Genomic DNA, 22167 nt, shown 5'->3' on the forward strand with positions numbered 1-22167 from the left:
GTTAGTGCTTCTAGTGTCTGTCACTTTTCCATCCAGCTGTGGTGCTGCAGTGAATTGAATATTCCCATGTGCCACAGGATTTCACAGACTGTAGGAGGTAAAACATTTGCCTTGTTTCACAAAAACATAATGCTGCTTTAGTTTGCAGAGAAAGGGCAAGCGTGATTATTTCTTTTACTGAAATCTTACAGCTTTGAGTAACTTTAATGGCCCAATCTTACTAAACATCTAGTTTGATTTATCCATTTCTGAAAATGAAAAAAAGAACAATATTAGTGGATTTCTCCACTCTTTAAAAAAAGACAGCGAGAGAGGTGGCGACTCACCTTTAATGTGGTGAACGATGGTGACAATGTGCTGAGCAAATAGCTCAGAGGGACTCCTCTGTAACTGAGCAGTCTGAACATGTTGGAAGATGGAGCGAAACTCCTGATCCTTTTTTGAGGACTGCACAAGATCCTGAGACAACTGTCGCTCCTCAGCTAAAATATCAGAAGAGCTGAACATGACAAAAAGAGGTCAGTCAGTTGCTTTTTGTATGACAAACAGAAAACATGTTCTTCGATTGCTTAAAACAACATCCAAGCAGGGAAACCACTGCAGAAAATGTTTATATATATATATATATATATATATATATATATATATATATCCTTTTGCTGTCTCTCTTCTCCTTCTTTCCTCATTTTTTAACCCAGTAAAAAGAAAGTTGCACAAAAGAATCAGCAGTATGCTAACTTGTTGTTCTCGCTACCAATATTTGCTGTTCTTTTTCAACAAAGTTGAAAAGTTTCCAGCACACAGGACTTGCTTTGACTGAACATTTGCTCTCGCTTTGCAATAAAAATGTTGGTAGGGCTGGGCGATATGGACCAAAAGTCATATCCCCATATATTTAGGCTGAATATCAATATGCAATACATATATATATATATATATATATATATCACGATGGTGACAATGTGCTGAGCAAATAGCTCAGAGCAATATATATATATATACAGCCTAAATATATGGGGAGGTGACTTTTGGTCCATATCGCCCAGCCCTACCGTACACCTGCAGTACTGTAGGAAAACGAGTGCTAATTTAGGTATAAACTTTTTAAGTATCAGTTTCCAAGACATCCCTATATAAGTCAGTGAGGAAAGTCCCGGTATGGGAGCAGAAATCATTTTGGGATGCTCACCTCCTCAGGCTCTCTCCGAGGAAATCCATTCTGACATTTAATTTAGCTTCCTGTTTCCGTGAAGACATGAATGGCGAGTCGTCTCCCCTGAGCTCTCTGTCAGAGTTCCTCCTGGGTGGTGGTGTAGGAGACGGGATGGAGGGAGATTTTGCCATCTTCCTGGCTTTGCCACCCAAATCTGGGGACAACTCTTCAAATTCTCCTGCTAACTCCCTCTTTGCGAGGGCAGCGGCAAAGGCTGCCGCTTTATCCGGCTTCCGATTGAGATACACGTCTTCTGCCATGCCGTCAAGGCCACTGTTGGCTGTATAGGCAACATTCTGCCATTTGCCGAAGCATTCGTCAAACAGTTCCCGGGCGGAGTGAGTGACCCTGATCTTTGGCTTGGAGGACTCGTCCCCATTGTGCCAGTCTTTGTGAAGTGACTTTGAAAGAGGCTTGAGCATCTCCTCGTCCTCCTCGCCATCAGCAGACAGGAAAGGAGAAGCTTTCAAGAAGCTTTTCAAAGACACTTCACCCTCATTGTCCTCCTTGTACTTTCTCGAGTCAGAGATAGTCACGGATGCTTTGCCGTTCACTTTCCCTTGCTCCATATCCACATCATTCGCTTCTGTGTTCTTGCCATTTTCCCAAGCTTTCCCTTTTTTATTTCGCTCCTCCAAAAACCTGAACAACAACAAAGAGATAAAGAGCTGCATCTAACTGGGCATGCAACGTGGGAGACAACTGCAAAAATGAAACCAATTGATTATCCAACAAGATCTTATTTGCAACCTTTACAAATAAGATTGTCTACAACAACAGAGAAAAGGGTCAGATAAAACAGCAGTTTTTCATGTAATGCATTACTTAGTGATTGTTTGTTATTAAGTGTTCTTATGTGTTTCGTATGTAAATTGAATAATTAGTTTCAAGTAATATTCACTAAACCAGTTCATTGGCTTAATTAGTTGATATTTCCAAGTAAAATGTAATTGAGGGACATCAGTGAATCTGCAATTTACTTGTGTATTTTCAAAAAAAACAAGTGGTTCTATTAAATAAATATTACTTAAAAACAGCCTGAGTAAAGATTACAAACACTTTGTGTGGAAAAACTTGCCTAGCATTTTTTAACCCTTTGATGCACAACATGGGTCTAAAGTGACCCGATATGTACAAGTTTTTAAGTTCTATATCTTTGCAATAAATTATTTTCATCATTTAGTATTCCAGGTTTTCCTCAATTAGTTTGTTTTTGATCATCATACATCCTAATTTTATGTTTTCCTTAGCTAACTTCTTGGCTAAGTATTTAGCTAAGTAGCTTGCTAAGCTAACTGCTTAGCTAACTTCTTGGCTAAGTAGTCAGCTAACTAGCTTGCTAAGCTAACTACTTAACTAACTTCTCGGCTAAGTAGTTAGCTTAGCAAGCTACTTAGCCAAGTAGTTAGCTATGTAATAATACAATTTTTCTTCATTAAGTATGAGAGGCAAAATGGAAATAATGATCTGTTGAGGGTCATTTCTGACCCATGTTGTGCATCAAAGGGTTAAGTAAATGTCACTCCAATTTTTTTCAGTGTTTAAAGCGTGCATAGTTTGAGAAAACAGTTTGAGTAAACGAAGATTAAAATAAATCTTACTGTCTGAAGGCAATGGAGATTGCTGTTTTATCTCCATCCAGGTATTCCTCGTTGGAGAAGAAATCAAAGCTGGAAAGCATTGGGTTTAGACCTTCATGTGAGGGCTTTTTGGTTGTGGATGAACCACACGCCATCTTCCAGGAGGGGGCGCCATTGCTGGTATCATTTGGGCTTTTTGGGGCGGGACTAGCCTGGTTAGTAGTCTGGCTGTTCTGCCCAACAATAACAGCAGTGCTTGCCAGAGGACTTGCTCTCTTTGGACTGCTGCTGCAGTCTTTCAGGCCCTGCCAGTTCCCCTCCGTTTTCCCACTTCCTGTTCCTTCTTTGGCGTCTCCCGCCGACACCCCAACAAGCTCCGCTGCCTCCTCCTCGTCTCCCCGTCCTCCCTTTTGGACCTCCTTGGAGGCCGCCAGTTCCTCTTTCACATCTTTGGAGTTTGGGTTAGTCAGCACCAAGGCCGACCTGCATTTGGGAGAGGAGGAGTGTGAGGAAGAGGAAGAATGCTGCGAGTGTCTGGATAGCGGCGAGGAGGAGCGGTCCGAGTGGTGCGAGTGACCCCGAGGGGGGCTCCCCGAGCGCTGCTGGAAGTGTTGAGAGCGTCCTCGGGAGTTGTTTTGCTGCTGCTGCTGTTGCTGCTGTTTCTGAGGGTACTGCTTGTAATTCTTCCAGTTGGGGCGAAAGTTGTTGTTGTTGTTGTTATAGCCGCCACCACCACCGCCACCACCGCCACGCTGGTAGCGTCCACGTGGGAAGTAGCCCCGCCCTCGGCCCCTGAAGTTGTACGGCCTCCGGAAGCCGCGGTGGTAGCCCCGGAACTCCCGGTTATTCTGGTAACCCCTCGTATATTTCTTCTCCCGGTTATGAGGCGGAGAATGAGATCTTGACCGTGACCGCGATCGAGACCTAGAGATGGGAACGAAAGCGAGGGGGGAAAGAAAACACATATTCATTACTTCATTTACAAAGATTAATAAAGTTTTGGAAAAAATATGAGACCACCCTTGTTTTCTCCTTGCTTTCTTGTTCATTTAATGCCTGGTACAACTGAAGGTACATTTGTTTGGACAAAAATAATGATAACAACAAAAATAGCTCATAAGAGTTTAATTCAAGTGTCTGATGTCTTGATCAAAAACACCAAAAATGAAATAACATTCAATAAAAAATGTCTTGTTTTTATATCTTTGCCTTAAAAAAGTGTTGTAGAATACTTTTTCTTGATTTTGGGATGAACTGTCCCTTTAAGACAGCATTTTACAAAAACAACTTTTATTATTGGAGTGAAACCTTACTTTAAATTACTTTTTAATTTTTTTTTAGCATTTGCTAGCATTGAGTTCAGAGTGAGGGTTGGTGGTATACATACTGCATTATATACTGAATATGTTTTTAACATTCTGTCCCCCTAATGAATGTCAAGAAGTGGGACAAACCATTAGGAATATGTCTAAGTATAATGTAGTCCAGTACAGCGCCACCTTTGACTTAAATTAATTAACATACATTCATGGAAAAAAATATTAAACCACCCTTGTTTTCTCCTTGCTTTCTTGTTCATTTAATACCTGGTACAACCAAAGGTACATTTGTTTTGACAAATATAACGATAACAACAAAAATAGCTGATAACATTTTAATTGAAGAGCTGATATCTTGACATTTTCCATGGTTTTCTTGTTGATGATTTTGGTTATTATCAAGAAAACAATGGAAAATGTCTAGATATCAGCTCTTAAATTAAACTCTTATGAGCTATTTTTGTTGTTATCATTATATTTGTGCAGACAAATGTACCATGGTCTAATAATGTAGATATACATAACAGAAATGTTTTAGGGTGTTTCTAATGCAACACTACCTGAAACTGTGACTCACAGTTCCTACACTCTCTGTCTGATGTTTCTTTCTCACTAGATGCTATTTCCTGTGCAGACACCTGCAGTGTGTGTGTGAACATTCAGCCCATTTCCCTTCCTGCAGCCACATGGCCCTTCCATGAACCCGTTTGACACCCATGCATTACACAGATGCATCAAAACCAGGTCAGCATTTATTTTTTCATGTTGGCTATTCTTAACATGAAGAAAAAAAGAATGCTGTAGACCTCTAAATGTTACTATGGCTAAATAGATAAATAAACTATCACAGGAAACATGGATGACTGGGTGTTCTGTATATTGAATCATAAATCAAAATGAAAATGGGCAAGAAGGCACAATAAACATAACGGCAATAAAGGCACTCCAAGATATAGGATAAAATAACAAATGAGAAGGGAATATTAAATCTCCAGGAGTCCAGGAGATTTTGGTTCAAATTTGTCAACTTCCTATTCATTCATTTCTGTCTCTGTTTAGCATCTTTCAGTCTGTCCTTACTTCACATGCATGGCTCCTTTTTCTCCACACAAACTTGGCTATCAGTCAGAGTTTTCATTTTATTTGAATTAACAAAGTATAAAGCTGCCAGGAACCCAAAATACAAACAAAAGATACAGGTTTCTATGGAAATGTTACCATTTATGCACACAAAAACAGCAGAAAAAATAATAAATAATAAAACTACAAGACAATCTATTTGCATGTAAACAAAAAATAATAGTAGTTTTCATTGTAGAAAGAAAATTCACATTTAAAAATGGTCTAGAAACATAAATGGCACACTGTGAAGCTCCTATTATTGCACTTTCAACTGGCTTTCTCAGCTTGTCTACATATCATATACAAATAAAGTTATTACTGTCAATAAAACATGTGTATTTTCAACAAATACATGGACTGTAGGGGGTTAAATATTAAATAGTATTTATTCTATGGGCTAAATCGTTAAAAAAAAAGCCATCATGTTTAAACCACAAGGTCTTTGTCAGGGCTTTTTAACAAATAGACATTACAGGTAAAACAAATACAACAAAATAACCTTATAAAATTAAAAAATGTTATTAAAATTTTTTTTAAATGTAAGACAAACACCCATATATAGGTATAAAAAAGGGTTTGAGCAAAAAAAAAAAAAAAAAAAAAGGAGGTACCTGTAACCACTATAGTATACGTATAATTTTAACATTTATACATTTATGTACATAAACATGTGAAGTCTATATCCTCATTAAAATTATACTTCTGTATTCTGCCTTGTCCCCTGATAACACCTGTACTACAGGAACACACACTGTTTCACTGATAAATCTTTAGGGGAAGTTAAACAACAGCGGTGACCATTTCAAGCCAAATGCTGTTAGCAGACAAACAGATAGTAAAAAAATACTTCTCACATTGACACTGAAAGGCGGTTTGTTCAACTGACTCGAAACATAACAACCATGTAAACCACAAGTCTGGCATATGGAAAAGACATATGTATCACGCTTCCATAAAACACATGATATATACTGTATATAGACGTTAGGGTGCATCCTGCATCCATAAATCATTGGGAATTCACATAACACATGTTGGTAAATGGGAGGAGAACAGCAGGAGTTTGACAGTGTGCAGTGTGCAGGGCCAGACTGCAGGGCCGGACTAGTCCACAAGGTGGCGCTGCTGCACTTCTGATTAAAAAGCCTTGCAACTTTCTCTCAAGTCTGAATCCTTAAACACAGTCTGAAGATTACAACCCTGATCCGGCATGTTTAAAAACTATGATTTAATGAACCGAGCATGCATTTTCTAAACCTAAAACATGTCATCCACATCTTAAGATTATGAATGCCTGCATAGACATCTAATTAGTCCTGCAAAGTTATTTTATTCTCTTCAGCAACTTTTCTATAACTGTGGATAAATAAAAAGTAGCAGCTGTGCCATTTCCCCCTCAATTTGAATCCCATTTTCGTATATAAATACCTGCTGAAATATGTAAGTATATTAAGATATGTACAAATACGCACACCGCCTACAGTATGTAACAGAACAAAAGGCTAAATGGACAGCACCAAATAACACCACACTACATGCAAAAAGCTGCTAAAGCCATATGCAAAAAAGGCTGAAAAAGACTCACCTAGTGTGTTTTTGCATTGGAATACAGAGTGAGTAAAGAAAGCAGCGCACTGAGCAGCACTGCACACTCACAGTGCGAGCTACAGACACTTCATCTCCTCTCGCCAACTCTGGTGGAACAGAGAGTCACATGGACCATGTGAGGAAAAAAAAAAAAAAAAAAAAACTTCTACTCCAATCCTTTGACTCTATGCTTGCCAGCTACACTCGCCGTCCAAACAGTTAACTTCGACATTTTTACTGTTCGGACTGTTCCACCAAAGAAAATACTGCAGATTTCAACATCTTAATGTGGTTTTAATGTAATATTCTGCATGATACACACTTTAGCTTCTCTTAATAAGAGATGAGTCACTGGAGTAGAAAGTGGGTGTTTTGCCTGTGGCTCATTTTACTGGTTAACTCTTTATCAGGCAAAGAACTATGTTTGGTAACTTCATTGGATATCAAAATGAAGTCCTGATGTCTCTCTGTTTGGTCGTAGAACCACATGGATTTCTTCAGCTAATCAGCAAAGATCAGGCTACGTCACAGACAGTGACACCATGACATCTGACCAAAATTGCATGTAAAAATTAAAAATTTCGCAAAAAATCTGCAAAAAACAGTCGTACAAACAGAGTCATTCTTCAATGACTTGTACGAGGAGAACTTTACTATGACAACATATTAGGGCCAAGTATGAATAAAAATACAAACCGGGGAGGGGTAAATATTTCAAGAAAAAAGTTTCAAATTTACTAGATTAAAGTGGCAAACCTACAAAATAAGTCGCAGATTTACGAGATTTAAAGTGGCAAATCTGCACGAAAAAAGTCGCAGATTTACTAGATTTAAAGTGGCAAATCTGCATGAAAAAAGTCGCAGATTTACGAGATTTAAAGTGGCAAATCTGCACGAAAAAAGTCGCAGATTTACGAGATTTAAAGTGGCAAATCTGCACGGAAAAAGTCGCAGATTTATGAGATTTAAAGTGGCAAATCTGCACGAAAAAAGTCGCAGATTTACGAGATTTAAAGTGGCAAATCTGCACGGAAAAAGTCGCAGATTTATGAGATTTAAAGTGGCAAATCTGCACAAAAAAAGTTGCAGATTTAAGAGATTTAAAGTGGCAAATCTGCACGAAAAAAGTCACAGATTTACAAGATTTAAAGTGGCAAATCTGCACGAAAAAAGTCGCAGATTTAAGAGATTTAAAGTGGCAAATCTGCACGAAAAAAGTCGCAGATTTAAGAGATTTAAAGTGGCAAATCTGCACGAAAAAAGTCGCAGATTTACGAGATTTAAAGTGGCAAATCTGCACAAAAAAAGTCGCAGATGTACGAGGTTTAAAGTGGCAAATCTGCACGAAAAAAGTATTAGATATTACCCCCCTCACCAGGCCTGTATGTTTTTTTTTACACATTCTGGCTGTATGTAATATCCTCCAATATTCTCTAGGGTTGAAATTTGGAATTTGCAAGTACTTCAATGAGCCCTATTAAGGGTTAACAATAATAAAAGCAAGAGATGGTGGGAGTCAAGAAACTGTCAACATGTTGGTGGTGTTCTGCCGAGAATATGAAGGGAAATAAAATGTGTGTGTTGCTTTTTGTGGGTGTTTGTATTTGAACGTGTCTTTCAATACAACTTATTCAAATGTGTGTATTCATGCTTGCACAGTTCAATGTCACCACAAACCCATTTGCACATGTTGCAAGGTGGGCTCAGGAAGTGTAAACCATCAGATTCCTTCCATGGCTCTTCTTTATGCCAATTTTAATACTCGCTGCGACACTGCCAGGAAATGAACCGCCCTGCCTTTTTATTGCCATGCCACAGTCATTCTACCAGAAACAGCAAAGGCATCAGAGTGAAGCCTCCCTTCTTATTCCAGACATCAGAGCCAGCAGATAACCAACAGTTTTATTCAAACTAGCTAACAACAAACGGGTGATTCTCATGAACATGGTGCAGCTCAAAGCAAAAATCCAAGAGCATTGAATACATATTTTCTTTGACCCTTTATAACATATACAATCTAAAGTCACTGTTTAATATGAATTTATAATCTATTTAACATTTTTAAGGTATTTTCTGACATTTTTATAGACACTGTGAGCTAAATGCATTACCGTAACACATTTTTAAATTAAAAAAACAATGAAAGGGTTTGTTTTTTTTTCTTTGGTAAGCACTTAAATATGCTCAAGGGTAGCTGGTATCAACAACATGTATTTTATTAAAATATACACATATTTTAACTCTATGGAGTCTTATTTTTTGGTCATTTTGTGTCTTTTTTTGGTCATTTTGTGTCTTTTGGTGTCTTTTTTTAGTCATTTTGTGTCTTTTGGTGTCTTTTTTTTAGTCGTTTTGTGTCTTTTTTTGGTCACTCAGATTTTGTTCTTTATACATTGTTAAAACCATTATGTTTGATTATATTCTGTTAAATTATACATTTTTAAACAAATGTGTATATATTTTTATAAAGTTTATTAAATATTTATTTTTTTATATTTTTTATTTTTATCTGGATGCATTACAGTAATGCATTTGTGAATAAAAAACATGTTTAAAAATATAGAAAATATAATTTTAACACAAAACAATGAATTGTGCCTCATTATGGCTATAGTGTTGATTCATATAAAAGTGAAATATATTTAGTTTAATAAAGTATGTCCTCATAATCTTCACAGACAGAACTCAGACTGGCTTCATGAGAATCACACTAAATGCTGCTCTCATGATTAAAGGCTTGATGAAAAAATATTTTCATATTCCACTGTGGTTGACACGGATGAAAATGTTTTCCGGAGCAATGCAAAGTGCATTTATATTCACTTTAACTGAACTCTCGATTCACAAACCCGCAGCTGAACTCTTTCTCAAACATCAATTTCCGCTTGATACAGAAGCTGACTCCAGTTTGAGTCCCACCCAAATCCATTAATACGCTCCACCAGCTCTGTGAGTTCATGAGAACCAAAGTAATAAAGTCCAGGACGAGACGAGGTCCTGCAGATAGAAGTCAACAAATAAGTAGCTTACAGTAAAAACGCTGTTTGTAACAGAACACAGAGCTGCTTGTTGACCGCTCCTCTGTCCTAACAAAGTTACCAGACTGCCTGCTTGTATTTCTTAAATGTCAGATCTTGATATAGTGCATGCTCAGTCCATTAAGACAATATTTACTGGATAGAATAGGAAGAGCTAAGCAGGAAACAGCAACACGGATCTGTCTGTGTTTAACAAGGCAGCACTTTGCCAGCTGCACCTGCTGCTAGTTTTTTCTTTTTTTTCTTCATGACAACAGACTTTTTCTGGGTCAAAGTCATCCATACTTAAAGCATTAGATCAGGGGTCTCAAACTCAAATCAGGCAGAATCAAAATGACCAAAAAAAACCATAAAATTACTAAAAAAAAAAGACACAACATTACAAAAAAAGACACAAAATTACAAAAAAAATTGTATAAATTACTTAAAAAAGACACAAAATTACAAAAAAAAAAAAAAGACACAAAATGACAGAAAAAATAATTACTTAAAAAAGACACAAAATTACAAAAAAGGCACAAAATGATTAAAAAAGACACAAAATGACAGAAAAAAATTAATTACTTTAAAAAAGACACAAAATTACAAAAGAGACACAAAATGATTAAAAAAGACACAAAATTACAAAAAAAACTAAATTACCAAAAAAAGACACAAAATTACCAAAAAAAGACACAAAATTACCAAAAAAGACACAAAATGATTAAAAAAGACATACAATTATTTAAAATAAACACAAAATTATTTTAAAAAAGACACAAAAATACCAAAAAAGGACCCAGAATTACCAAAAAAGACACAAAATGACCAAAAAAGACACACAATGACAGAAAAAAACTAAATTACTTAAAAAAAGACACAAAATGACTAAAAAATACACAAAATTATTGGAAAAAGACACAAAATTACCAAAAAAGTAACAACAATCAGCCAAAATACTGTGGATTTTTACCAGAAAAACACAACATAGCAAATAGATTGGATTTTCCTTAAAATGGGACTCTACCTGTAGTGGCGCTTCCTGGACCGGGATCTGGAGCGAGTCCTGGATCGAGAGGAGGAGCGGGATCTTGACCGGGACCTGGAGCGGCTCCGAGACCTCGAGGCTGATTTTGTGGATCTTGACATCACTGCAGCCAGCCCTCAAACTGTCACACAAAAGAGTCACACAACCAAGTCAGGAATATCCAAGACGGCATATAACAAAAACAAAAAAATTGGTTATTCAATCACCTTTTTGAGGCACTGGCTGGATTAAATGTATACCAATCATCCGGGTGATAATTCCAACAACATTTAACAATTATCGCAGAAGAAAAAAGAGAGCCGAGAGTTCATGAAATACAATATCCGACAGAAATGCGTCATCCGAGATGCACTTCAAAAGCGGACTTAGCGCAAAAGCTGAGTGAAGAAATAGAGCAGCTGTGAAAAAGGAAAAGGCAATAGAGTGTAGGGCATCCAACCACAACCAGTTTTATTTAGTCACTCATCATTTGCATAGAGGGCCGTCTTACGTCAGTCATCTGACTACTTTCCTGTGGAGCCCACTATAAAATACTAATACACACATATAGTTATCAGTAAGATAAACCATACAGTACTTTTTCTCCACTGCAGAAGATTTAAATCAGCTAAAATCACATAAAATGCACAAAATTACAAAAAAAAGACACAAAATTATAAAATAAGACACAAAATTACCAAAAAATACACAAAATTACTAAAAAAAAAAAGACACTAAATTATTTTTAAAAAGACACAAAATTACCAAAAAATGACACAAAATTACTGAAAAAAGTAATTAGAGGGACCTTAAACAGACACATATTTATCAGTAAGATAAACCATACAGTACTTTTTCTCCACTGCAGAAGATTTAAATCAGCTAAAATGATATAAAATACACAAAATTACTAAAAAAAGACACAAAATTATTTTAAAAAGACACAAAATGACCAAAAAAGGAAACAAAATTACCAAAAAAGACACAAAATTACCAAAAAAATTCACAAAATGACCAAACAAGACACAAAATAACCAAAAAATGACACAAAATTACCATAAAAATAAATTAAAGGGACCTTAAAGGGACACATATTTATCAGTTAAATAAACCATACAGTACTTTTTCTCCACTGCAGAAGATTTCAGCTAAAATCATATAAAATACACAAAATTACTAAAAAAAGACACAAAATTCTTTAAAAAAAAGACACAGAATCACCAAAAAGAGGAGGGCCGTGTTATGTCAGTCATCTGACTACTTTACTGTGGAGCCCACTATAAAAAACTAACACACACATACTTATCAGTGAGATAAATCTCCTGCAGTGGAGAAAAACTAGTGACGTTTTTAAGTTTAAGTTTGTTTTTTTAGTCACAAGGAAATACTTTTTTTTTTTAAATAGGATGAAAAAAGGAAGGTCAGCACTATTTTCTGTTGAGTTTAAACTTGTGAATTCTAACAACTAGGGTGGAGATGTGAACATATTTTGATTAAAACACACAAACACAAATGAGCTGATCATTTGAAGAAGTAATAAAAGACCATATTATGCTTCCTGGAAAATAAAAGGGTCTCGGTCCAGAAAGGCAAAGCTGTGAAATGTGTTTTCACACCAAAAATGTCTTTCCAAAACATTTCAAATTGGTCTTATTTCGCTCCCTTTGCTTGCCATTTATGATTAAAAGCACTGTTTAACTTTGGCCTAGTCATGTGAGAGTTTAATACTGAAACTTCACCTCACTATATTGGAAAATAGTGTATTTCCTCTGTGTTAATCTGACCGTATCACATTTGCATGTGGTTAATGATAAGCTGTGAACCTGCAGCAGGAAGATGCTCACTTTGGACTGCATGCTCAGTGCACTGGCCTCTCTGTGTACTTTTCATTTCAAAGGGAGATCCTTGTCAGCTCCTCTAGAGCAGCTATTCTCAACCTTTTTGAGTGGCGACCCCCAATTTAACAGCATGTTGTCTCACTGAACAGAATCTCACAGTTCAGATCAGACAAACTCAGTTGATACGACGAATTTTGGACAAATAATGAAGCAGACAACAACTAAAACATCTCTCTGTCTGTGCATTTATATATATTTTTTATATATATTTTATTGTTACGATTAATCTAAGTCCTTTGCTATCAGTTTAAAGGTCCATTCTGACCTCCTGAGTGTGTAACAGTCAGCTTCAAGCCAGAGACTCCTTGGAAAGTAATAAGTTGGTACTTTGGGATATGTCAGAAAAGACACAAAATTACCCAAAAAAGAATCAAATTGATCACAAAATGGCCCTAAAAAGACACTAATTGACCACAAAATGATCAAAGAAGACAATAAAATGACAAAAAAAAGACACAAAATGATCAAAAAAGACACAAATGGACCAAAAAATGACCACAAAAAGACACAAATTGACCAAAAAAGACACAAAATGACCAAAAAAAGACACAAAATGGCCCAAAAAAGAAACAAAATGACCAAAAAAAGATGCAAATTGACTAGAAAAGACAATAAAATGACTGGAAAAGACACAAAATGACCAAAATAAGACACAAAATGGCCCAAAAAAGAAACAAAATGACCAAAAAAAGACCAAAATGACCACAAAATGATCAAAAAACACGCAAAATGACCAAAAAAAGACATTAAATGACCAAAAACACTAAAACACATTAACACATGAACACTTTAACACAGTGGAGACAGAGCTGACTTCCAAAATGATTTGGCGACCCCCAGAAATCATCTCGTGACCCCAATCGGTGCCGGGACCCCGAGGTTGAGAATAGCTCCTCTATAGTACGTGCATCTTGTTCTTTCCAAGGTCCACGAGGCTTTATCTACGACATATGATCCTGGGAGTACAGTAAATGCCAGGGATCAAATAATTGTTCTTTCATTATGAGAGTGAACTTCAGGGACTTTGGAAGGAGGAAATTGCCGAGTACACATGACAGGGATTTCAAAACCAGCGCACGATATATCACATGGTGGTCCCAGTGTGCATCCTTGCTACTATTTTGGAGCGTATTGAAATGGATCCGTGTTCCCCCGCCTCCTCCTCGTGCTCTGTGAACTTCCCACTCTCCTCATTCTTGGCAGCTTGTTGTTTTTGGCGTTCAGGGAATAATTTCCTGAAGGTCCAGCCTCAACAGACCGTCAATTTAGCTTACTCTGCACATTTTAAGAATGGCATTCAGATGTGCCCCCTATTTCAGCATGTGCGAGCTAAACAGCAGAATAAATAAACTGGAACAACCTTCTTAATTTTGCTGTATGTACCAGAGGAAGTTGGCCTTGAAGATGGAAAACGTAATTGTAATGGATTATTCGACATTCATTTTAATGGTTGCAATGAAAAACCAACAAATCTGAAAATAGTTTCCGTTTAAAATGTGTTTCAGATGAAACTGTATAGGAAACAGCAACGCAAAGCTGAGGTTGAAAATGACCAGAAAAGACAATAAAATTACAAAAAAGACACAAAATGACCAAAAAAAGAAACAAAATGACCAGAAAAGACACAAAATTACTTAAAAAAAAGACACAAAATGACCAAAAAAGACACAAAACGACCAGAAAAGCCAATAAAATGACAAAAAAAGACACAAAACTACAAAAAAAGACACAAAACTACAAAAAAAGACACAAAATGATAAAAAAAAGACACAAAATTACTTAAAAAAAAGACACAAAATGACCAAAAAAGACACAAAACGACCAGAAAAGCCAATAAAATGACAAAAAAAAGACACAAAACTACAAAAAAAGACACAAAATTACTTAAAAAAAGACACAAAATGACCAAAAAAGACACAAAACGACCAGAAAAGCCAATAAAATGACAAAAAAAGACACAAAACTACAAAAAAAGACACAAAATGATAAAAAAAAAAGACACAAAATGACCAAAAAAGACACAAAATGACAAAAAAGAAACAAAATGACCAAAAAATACACAAAATGACCAAAAAAGACACAATGTAAACAGCAGAATAAATAAACTGTAACAACATTCTTAATTTTGCTGTATGAACCAGAGGAAGTTGGCCTTGAAGATGGAAAACTTAATTGTAATGGATTATTCAACATTCATTTTAATGGTTGCAATGAAAAACCAACAAATCTGAAAATAGTTTCCGTTTAAAATGAGTTTCAGATGAAACTGTATAGGAAACAGCAACCTCAGCTTTGCATTATAACTGTATGTGCAGCCTGCATGCCATAGAGTTCTAATATATCTAAAACTAGTTGGTAGAGTTGAACAGTGGGATGTGTTCTGATAGCTTTTCTCTGAACACTGGATTGATAACCAGCTGCAGCTGTCCAGGCTTCACACTGTGTGGTCGGCAGCCTAATCACTGAGATCTCAGCCTCTCTAAAAGGCCGTGGTAAGCTCGCTCTTTAATCACTGACTACTACTAGATTTGCACACACAAACGCTGTGACTGACTGACACACATGCTAGGGCTGTGTGTTTAAAGAATCTGGGGACCAATGGTTATCATGAAACAGGGGTTATGGTTTAATATATTAGTGCTTTTGCATTAGAAGCTGCCCCTGTTATCACACCATTTTTAGCTGTTATTATCCTCATAGGTATGGGTTAGAATGGGCATGCTCCACCTTCTAGTAGGTCCAGAGAACCTGGTCTCAAAGGAATCCGTGAAATAGCCACGGATTCGCTTAACTCAAAATCCGTGGAATAGCCACGGAATCACTCAAATTTCCGTGAAACTGACACGGATTTCGCTACAATGCAAGTTAATGACAGTCATATCCCGTGGCTATTCCTTGGATATTTGTTCCTATTGGTTTGTTCCAAGTCACGTGACTTTCAAGGTCCCGGCGGTCAGAACAAAAAACATGGCGGACAGTTCTCTCATTTTTAGTGAAAAAAATCAATATTTTGACTTAGTTTCTGCATAAAAATGGATTTTGATCACATTTTTAGTGAGAAATATATGTTTTATTTTCTAAATATTCACTCAGTGAATGTACATAATCACTTTGTATGTTGGAATAGCCACGGGATATGACTGTCATTAACTTGCATTGTAGTGAAATCCGTGTCAGTTTCACGGAAATTTGAGTGATTCCGTGGCTATTTCACAGATTTTGAGTTAAGCGAATCCGTGGCTATTTCACGGATTCCTGTGAGACCATGTTGGTCCAGAAGGCTGTTATCACACAGAAACAGAAATGGTTATTGTTAGTGTCAACTTCTACTGGCAGTTGTAATTAATACAGGAGCAAAGGAGGATGTAATGTTGTGTAAAGAGCAAAAGCATCCGCGCAAGGAGCAAGGTTTAGGGACTTCCACTCAGGAGACTGGGGCTATCGTTGGCGATATTTCCATTTTAAAATGCGGCTCTCCTGCATATCTAATCAAGCACTTTCTACACCAGTAGTCCTCCAACCACCAGGGGGCGAACACAAAGGTAAGGTTTCTTGTATCTGCCTAAATAAATAACGCAAAAGCGCTAAGCAGGAGGCCACAACAACACGCGCCATTTATAAAAGCCACGAAGCAGTGTTGCCAACTAAGCAACTTTGTTGCTATATTTAGCAACTTTTCAGACCCCCTTAGCGACTACTTTTTCAAAAGAAGCGACTGGCAACAAATCTAGTGACTTTTTCTGGTGTTATTGAGACTCGTTCTTACTCTTCTTAACGAGCCGCGGGGGCCAGAGGCTCGTTAAGAAGAGTAAGAACGAGTCGAATCGGCACAGTCCTCCTGCAGCAGTCTCTCCCAGCTGCAGAGCCGGAGAGGATGTTAACCCCTTAGCGTCCAGTCTGCAAATTGCTAACAGGATAACAGTTAGCTCTGTAGCAGTACAGTGTGTATGTGCTAACAGGCTAACAGTTAGCTCTGTAGCAGTACAGTGTGTATGTGCTAACAGGCTAACAGTTAGCTCTGTAGCAGTACAGTGTGTATGTGCTGCTGCTGCAGGAGGTTTTCACTTAGCGATCTCTGTTTGTTTACAACAAGCACTGGACACTTTGTGCACAGTTAGCGATGCCGGTTAATTCACCATCACTATGTTTATGATCAGCGGAGACGCTGTGCATAATTAGCCATGCTGCTTTGTTTATGATCAGCTGCTGACTTTGTGTACACACTAAAAACTGTTCCTATTGTTTGTTTAAAAGCAGTGCAATAAAAATACAGATGTTTTCCCTAACATGATGATGAATAATCGTGATTAATAATCGTGATTACAATATTGATCAAAATAATCGTGATTATCATTTTGGCCATAATCGTGCAGCCCTACTAGAAGGTGCTCCATGTTTTTACTAACCCAAACCTGTAAGGCTGATAACCGCTGATAACGTCCATTCAATGGGGTTGTAATGTTTGAAACGAGAGTCCTGTAACATCGAACCTGGTCTCACAGGAATCCGTGAAATAGCCACGGATTTGCTTAACTCAAAATCCGTGGAATAGCCACGGAATCACTCAAATTTCTGTGAAACTGACACGGATTTCGCTACAATGCAAGTTAATGACAGTCATATCCCGTGGCTATTCCATGGATATTTGTTCCTATTGGTTTGTTCCAAGTCACGTGACTTTCAAGGTCCCAGCGGTCAGAACAAAAAACATGGCGGACAGTTCTCTCATTTATAGTGAAAAAATCAATATTTTGACTTAGTTTCTGCATAAAAATGGATTTTGATCACATTTCTAGCGAGAAATATATGTTTTATTTTCTAAATATTCACTCAGTGAATGTGCATAATCACTTTGTATGTTAGAATAGCGACGGGATATGACTGTCATTAACTTGCATTGTAGCGAAATCCGTGTCAGTTTCACGGAAATTTGAGCGATTCCGTGGCTATTCCACGGATTTTGAGTTAAGCAAATCTGTGGCTATTTCACAGATTCCTGTGAGACCAGGTTGGTAACATCCGACATCATACACACTAGGTGTCTTACTATACTTGTGAGAACTTCTAGTTGGATACATCTTTCCTCTAATATCCGCAACCTCATCCATTTGGTTGTCAACAACTGAAATGACGTTGCTATTAATACTATCACACTTGGCAACTAAATCTATGTCATATCTTATACCTGACGATGCAGTCACAAAGAACAAACCACTTCTATCCTGTTTTAAAGTCAAACTCCAGCCTTCCTTTTTGACTTTTTCACGAGGTCTCCTTGTTAATGATTTTCTAAAGCTTATGTAAGACTTTAAAGGAACACTCCACCATTTTTTCATATTAAAACATGTTATTCGGTCAAGTAAGACAAGTTGATACAGACCTCTTGCGTCTCAATGCGTGCACTCAATCACCCTGGCGCGCGGCGCCACTTGGCTAGCACTTAGCTTAGCCCAGTTCATTCATTAGAATCCAAACAGATGGACAGTTAGAAGCAACCAAACTCCTCCAAGTTTTCCCTATTTAAATACAGCTACACGAGTAGTTAAACGACCAAGTATGGCGACACAAAATAAAACGTGGCGCTTTTCTAAGCGGATAAAAAGGATAACTATAATGTATGGCGGAATAGCACTTGGGAGCACTTCTCTCCTGAGGGGAGAAGATTTTTCAGGAGTGATGATATTACTGCGCCGAGTCGAAGTGCTCCCAAGTGCTATTCCGCCATACATTATAGTTATCCTTTTTATCCGCTTAGAAAAGCGCCACATTTTATTTTGTGTCGCCATACTTGGTCGTTTAACTACTCGTGTAGCTGTATTTAAATAGGGAAAACGTGGAGGAGTTTGGTCGCTTCTAACTGTCCATCTGTTTGGATCCTAATGAATGAACTGGGCTAAGCTAACTGCTAGCCAAGTGGCGCCGCGCGCCAGGGGATTGAGTGCACGCATTGAGACGCAAGAGGTCTGTATCAACTCGTCTTACTTGACCGAATAACATGTTTTAATATGAAAAAACGGTGGAGTGTTCCTTTAAGACGGATACTATTGGGAGATATAAAGATAATAAACCAAATATTTTACAGTAAATATATCTTAAAACTAGGGCTGGGCGATATATCGATATAAAAGATATATCGATATATCGATATATTTTTAAATGTGATATGGAATTAGACCATATAAGCTATGGGTCAGTGACAAATAAGGGTTGGCAAGATGGCAAATGGTGTAACCACAAAAAAATGATAAATATTAAATACTTTAACCATCTGACCAATCAGTATGATAATAATATAATAATATTAACTTTATCGACCTGGACCTCCAATGTAAAAATGAAAAATTTTGAAAAAAAATCTGCAAGAAACAGTCGTACAAACAGAGTTATTCTTCAGTGACTTGTACCAGGAGAACTTGACTATGACGACATATTAGGGCCAATAATATTTCGAGAAAAAAAGTAGCAAATTTACTATATTAAAGTGGCAAATCTACAAGAAAAAAAGTTGCAGATTTAAGAGATTTAAAGTGGCAAATCTGTGCGAAAAAGGTCGCAGATTTACGAGAAAAAAGTGGGGAAAAAGCAAAGTTTTTCTCCCAGATTCACCACTTTAAATCTCATAAATCTGCGCATTTTTTTCTAGTAGATTTGCCGCTTTAATCTCGTAAACTTTTTTTCTCAAAATATTACCCCCCTCCCCCGGGTCCATATGGTTTTTTTTTTACACATTCTTGCTGTATGTAATATCCTCCAATATTCCCTTTATCAGGCAAAGAACTATATTTGGTAACTTCAGGTAATATTTCGAGAAAAAAGTTGCAAATTTACTAGATTAAAGTGGCAAATCTACAAGAAAAAAGTTGCAGATTTACGAGAAAAAAGTGGGGAAAAAACAACTTTTTTCTCCCAGATTCACCACTTTTACCCTTAATAGGGCACTCATTGAAATACTTGCAAAATCAAAATCTCAACCCTAGAGAATATTGGAGGATATTACATACTGACAGAATGTGTAAAAAAAACCCATACGTAAATAGTATTTTGAGAAGAAAAGTTTACGAGATTAAAGTGGCAAATCTACGAGAAAAAAATGCGTAGATTTATGAAATTTAAAGTAGTGAATCTGCGAGAAAATAGCTTTTTTCTCGTAAATCTGCGACTTTTATCGCGCAGATTTGCTACTTTAAATCTCTTAAATCTGCAACTTTTTTTCTTGTAGATTTGCCACTTTAATCTAGTAAATTTGCAACTTTTTTCTTGAAATATTACCTGAAGTTCCCAAATATAGTTCTTTGCCTGATAAAGGGTTAAGGGTTAAACATGTTTTAAACCAACATGGTCTCACAGAAATCCATGAAATAGTCGGAACTTTGAGCGATTCCGTGGCTATTCCACAGATTTTGAGTTAAGCGAAATCCGTGGAATAGCCACGGAATCGCTCAAAGTTCCGTGAAACTGACACGGATTTCACTACAATGCAAGTTAATGACAGTCATATCCCGTGGCTATTCCAACATACAAAGTGATTATGTACATTCACTGAGTGAAGATTTAGAAAAAAAAAACATATATTTCTCGCTAGAAATGTGATCAAAATCCATTTTTATGCAGAAATTAAGTCAAAATATTGATTTTTCACTAAAAATGAGAAAACCATCCGCCATGTTTTTTGTTCTGACCGCTGGGACCTTGAAAGTCACGTGACTTGGAACAAACCAATAGCGACGGGATATGACTGTCATTAACTTGCATTATAGCGAAATCCGTGTCAGTTTCACGGAAATTTGAGTGATTCCGTGGCTATTCCACGGATTTTGAGTTAAGCGAAATCCGTGGCTATTTCACGGATTTCTGTGAGACCAGGTTCTTTTAAACAGTATAACTGACTGAATTAAACCGATAAAACTTCCCATATGCATAGGAGTTGAAGAACGTGCACACACACATGATTAAGAGCCCCCCCCCTCCTCCTCTTGGACTATGGAGTGGCAGCTGTGTAATCCTCATCAGCTGTTTATTTCATGTAATGGCAAAAGTAGCTCTGATCAACAATGGTGCGGCAACTCGATACATCGCTCAAAGCGTACAAGAAGAAACGCTCCACTCAATCAACTGCCCTATCATTAAGACTTGGATGCCACAGTGGCAGCTGGAATCACATTTGCTATCTATATGTGCCCCCGAGACACCCCGCTCGCTATTTCAGAAAAGCCACAGCAACTGTCATTGGCACAATCTTTGCTTATTGAAATGTGGCGGTCCCTCTTAGTGCTCCCTCAAGACTCTTCACATGCTGAGGCAGTTAATGGATAGCAAAGCCACTGGAAAAGCTGTCCAAGACGAGATAAACCTCTCAGCTTCCTTTGTGGGTTATTAAACGAGGGGGAAAAAAAATAAGTTCTTCTGAATAGTCTGATTTATCCAGTTACGTCTGAATGAGCATTAGCTGGGTTTTGTTTGTCTTCAGGGAGCTACTGTAACTGCTACAGACACAAATGGATGACCTCATGCAGGGAGATCGTGCAACATTATTCTTTGCTAATCGCCTACAATGACAGCTTGGCATTGAACTTGAAGTTTAATGATAACCTGGTCCCAGTTTCTGCTTACTTTCTGCTAATGGAGGCAGCTCAAAACAAACTCTACACTCTACAATGTCCCTTGCTTTTACATAAAAAAAATCTGTAAAAAATACAGTACATATGTCAACATCTTTACAGAACAACTTGTACATTTTACATCCTAAAACTGTAGTCATTTTAAAAAAATGCATTTTAAAGTTGTAGATTAAGCCGTCCTTTACTGCTAATTTAATCCTTAGAAGTCGAAGCACTCACATTACTTAACCCTTTGGAGTTTTGGGCTATTTTGTCGGTTTTGGACTCTTTTCATTCTGTTTTATGTTTCTTTTATGTTTAATGTGTGTTTTTTGTAATTTTATTTGTGTTTTTCTGTGTTTTTTTGTGTTCAAAATGTTGATCCAGTAAGTCAAAATAAAAAGAATTAATCAGGTCATATAGGTGAGGTTGTCTTGAAAACAATGATACCAACACATCATGGTAAAGATTTTTAAGTGGTTCATATACAGGCAGAATGAAAAGGAGTCCAAAACCGACAAAATAGCCCCAAACTCCAAAGGGTTAAGACACACTGTAGAACCTGATAATGTAATAAATTCCCGATAATGTAATAAAAATCTGCACTTGAGTCCATTCAAAATCTAATAAAACCTGATAATGTAACAACTTCCCGATAATGTAATAAAGTGCATTTCCCAATAATGTAATACACTTTTTTTACCAATAATGTAATGAAGTATAACCTTATGAATTCTTAGACTTCTAAGGATTAAAGTCAGCCACTGTACAGTTCCTCAGGTGTTTATGAGGCTACTTTTGCCAGGA

General features: G+C 37.1%; 1 protein-coding gene across 2 annotated transcripts in view; it reads right to left on the reverse strand.

Annotated features, from left to right (window-relative positions):
• Positions 1 to 22167, reverse strand: part of thrap3a (thyroid hormone receptor associated protein 3a) — a 34605-nt gene that overhangs the window by 8943 nt on the left and 3495 nt on the right. The window contains exons 2-5 of one of the 2 annotated variants that reach the window (XM_059338547.1): positions 10866 to 11007; positions 2815 to 3717; positions 1190 to 1855; positions 327 to 499 (exon numbers count right to left, since the gene is read on the reverse strand). In XM_059338547.1, coding sequence (XP_059194530.1) covers positions 327 to 499; positions 1190 to 1855; positions 2815 to 3717; positions 10866 to 10987 — 1864 coding nt within the window. In that variant the 5' untranslated portion in view covers positions 10988 to 11007. Of the gene's footprint in view, positions 1 to 326; positions 500 to 1189; positions 1856 to 2814; positions 3718 to 6819; positions 6936 to 10865; positions 11008 to 22167 lie in introns of those variants that run through there. The other variant, XM_059338548.1, reaches the window with a different exon arrangement.

This window comes from Centropristis striata, chromosome 8 (assembly GCF_030273125.1).
Source record: "Centropristis striata isolate RG_2023a ecotype Rhode Island chromosome 8, C.striata_1.0, whole genome shotgun sequence".
In the NCBI taxonomy this organism is placed as follows: domain Eukaryota; kingdom Metazoa; phylum Chordata; class Actinopteri; order Perciformes; family Serranidae; genus Centropristis; species Centropristis striata.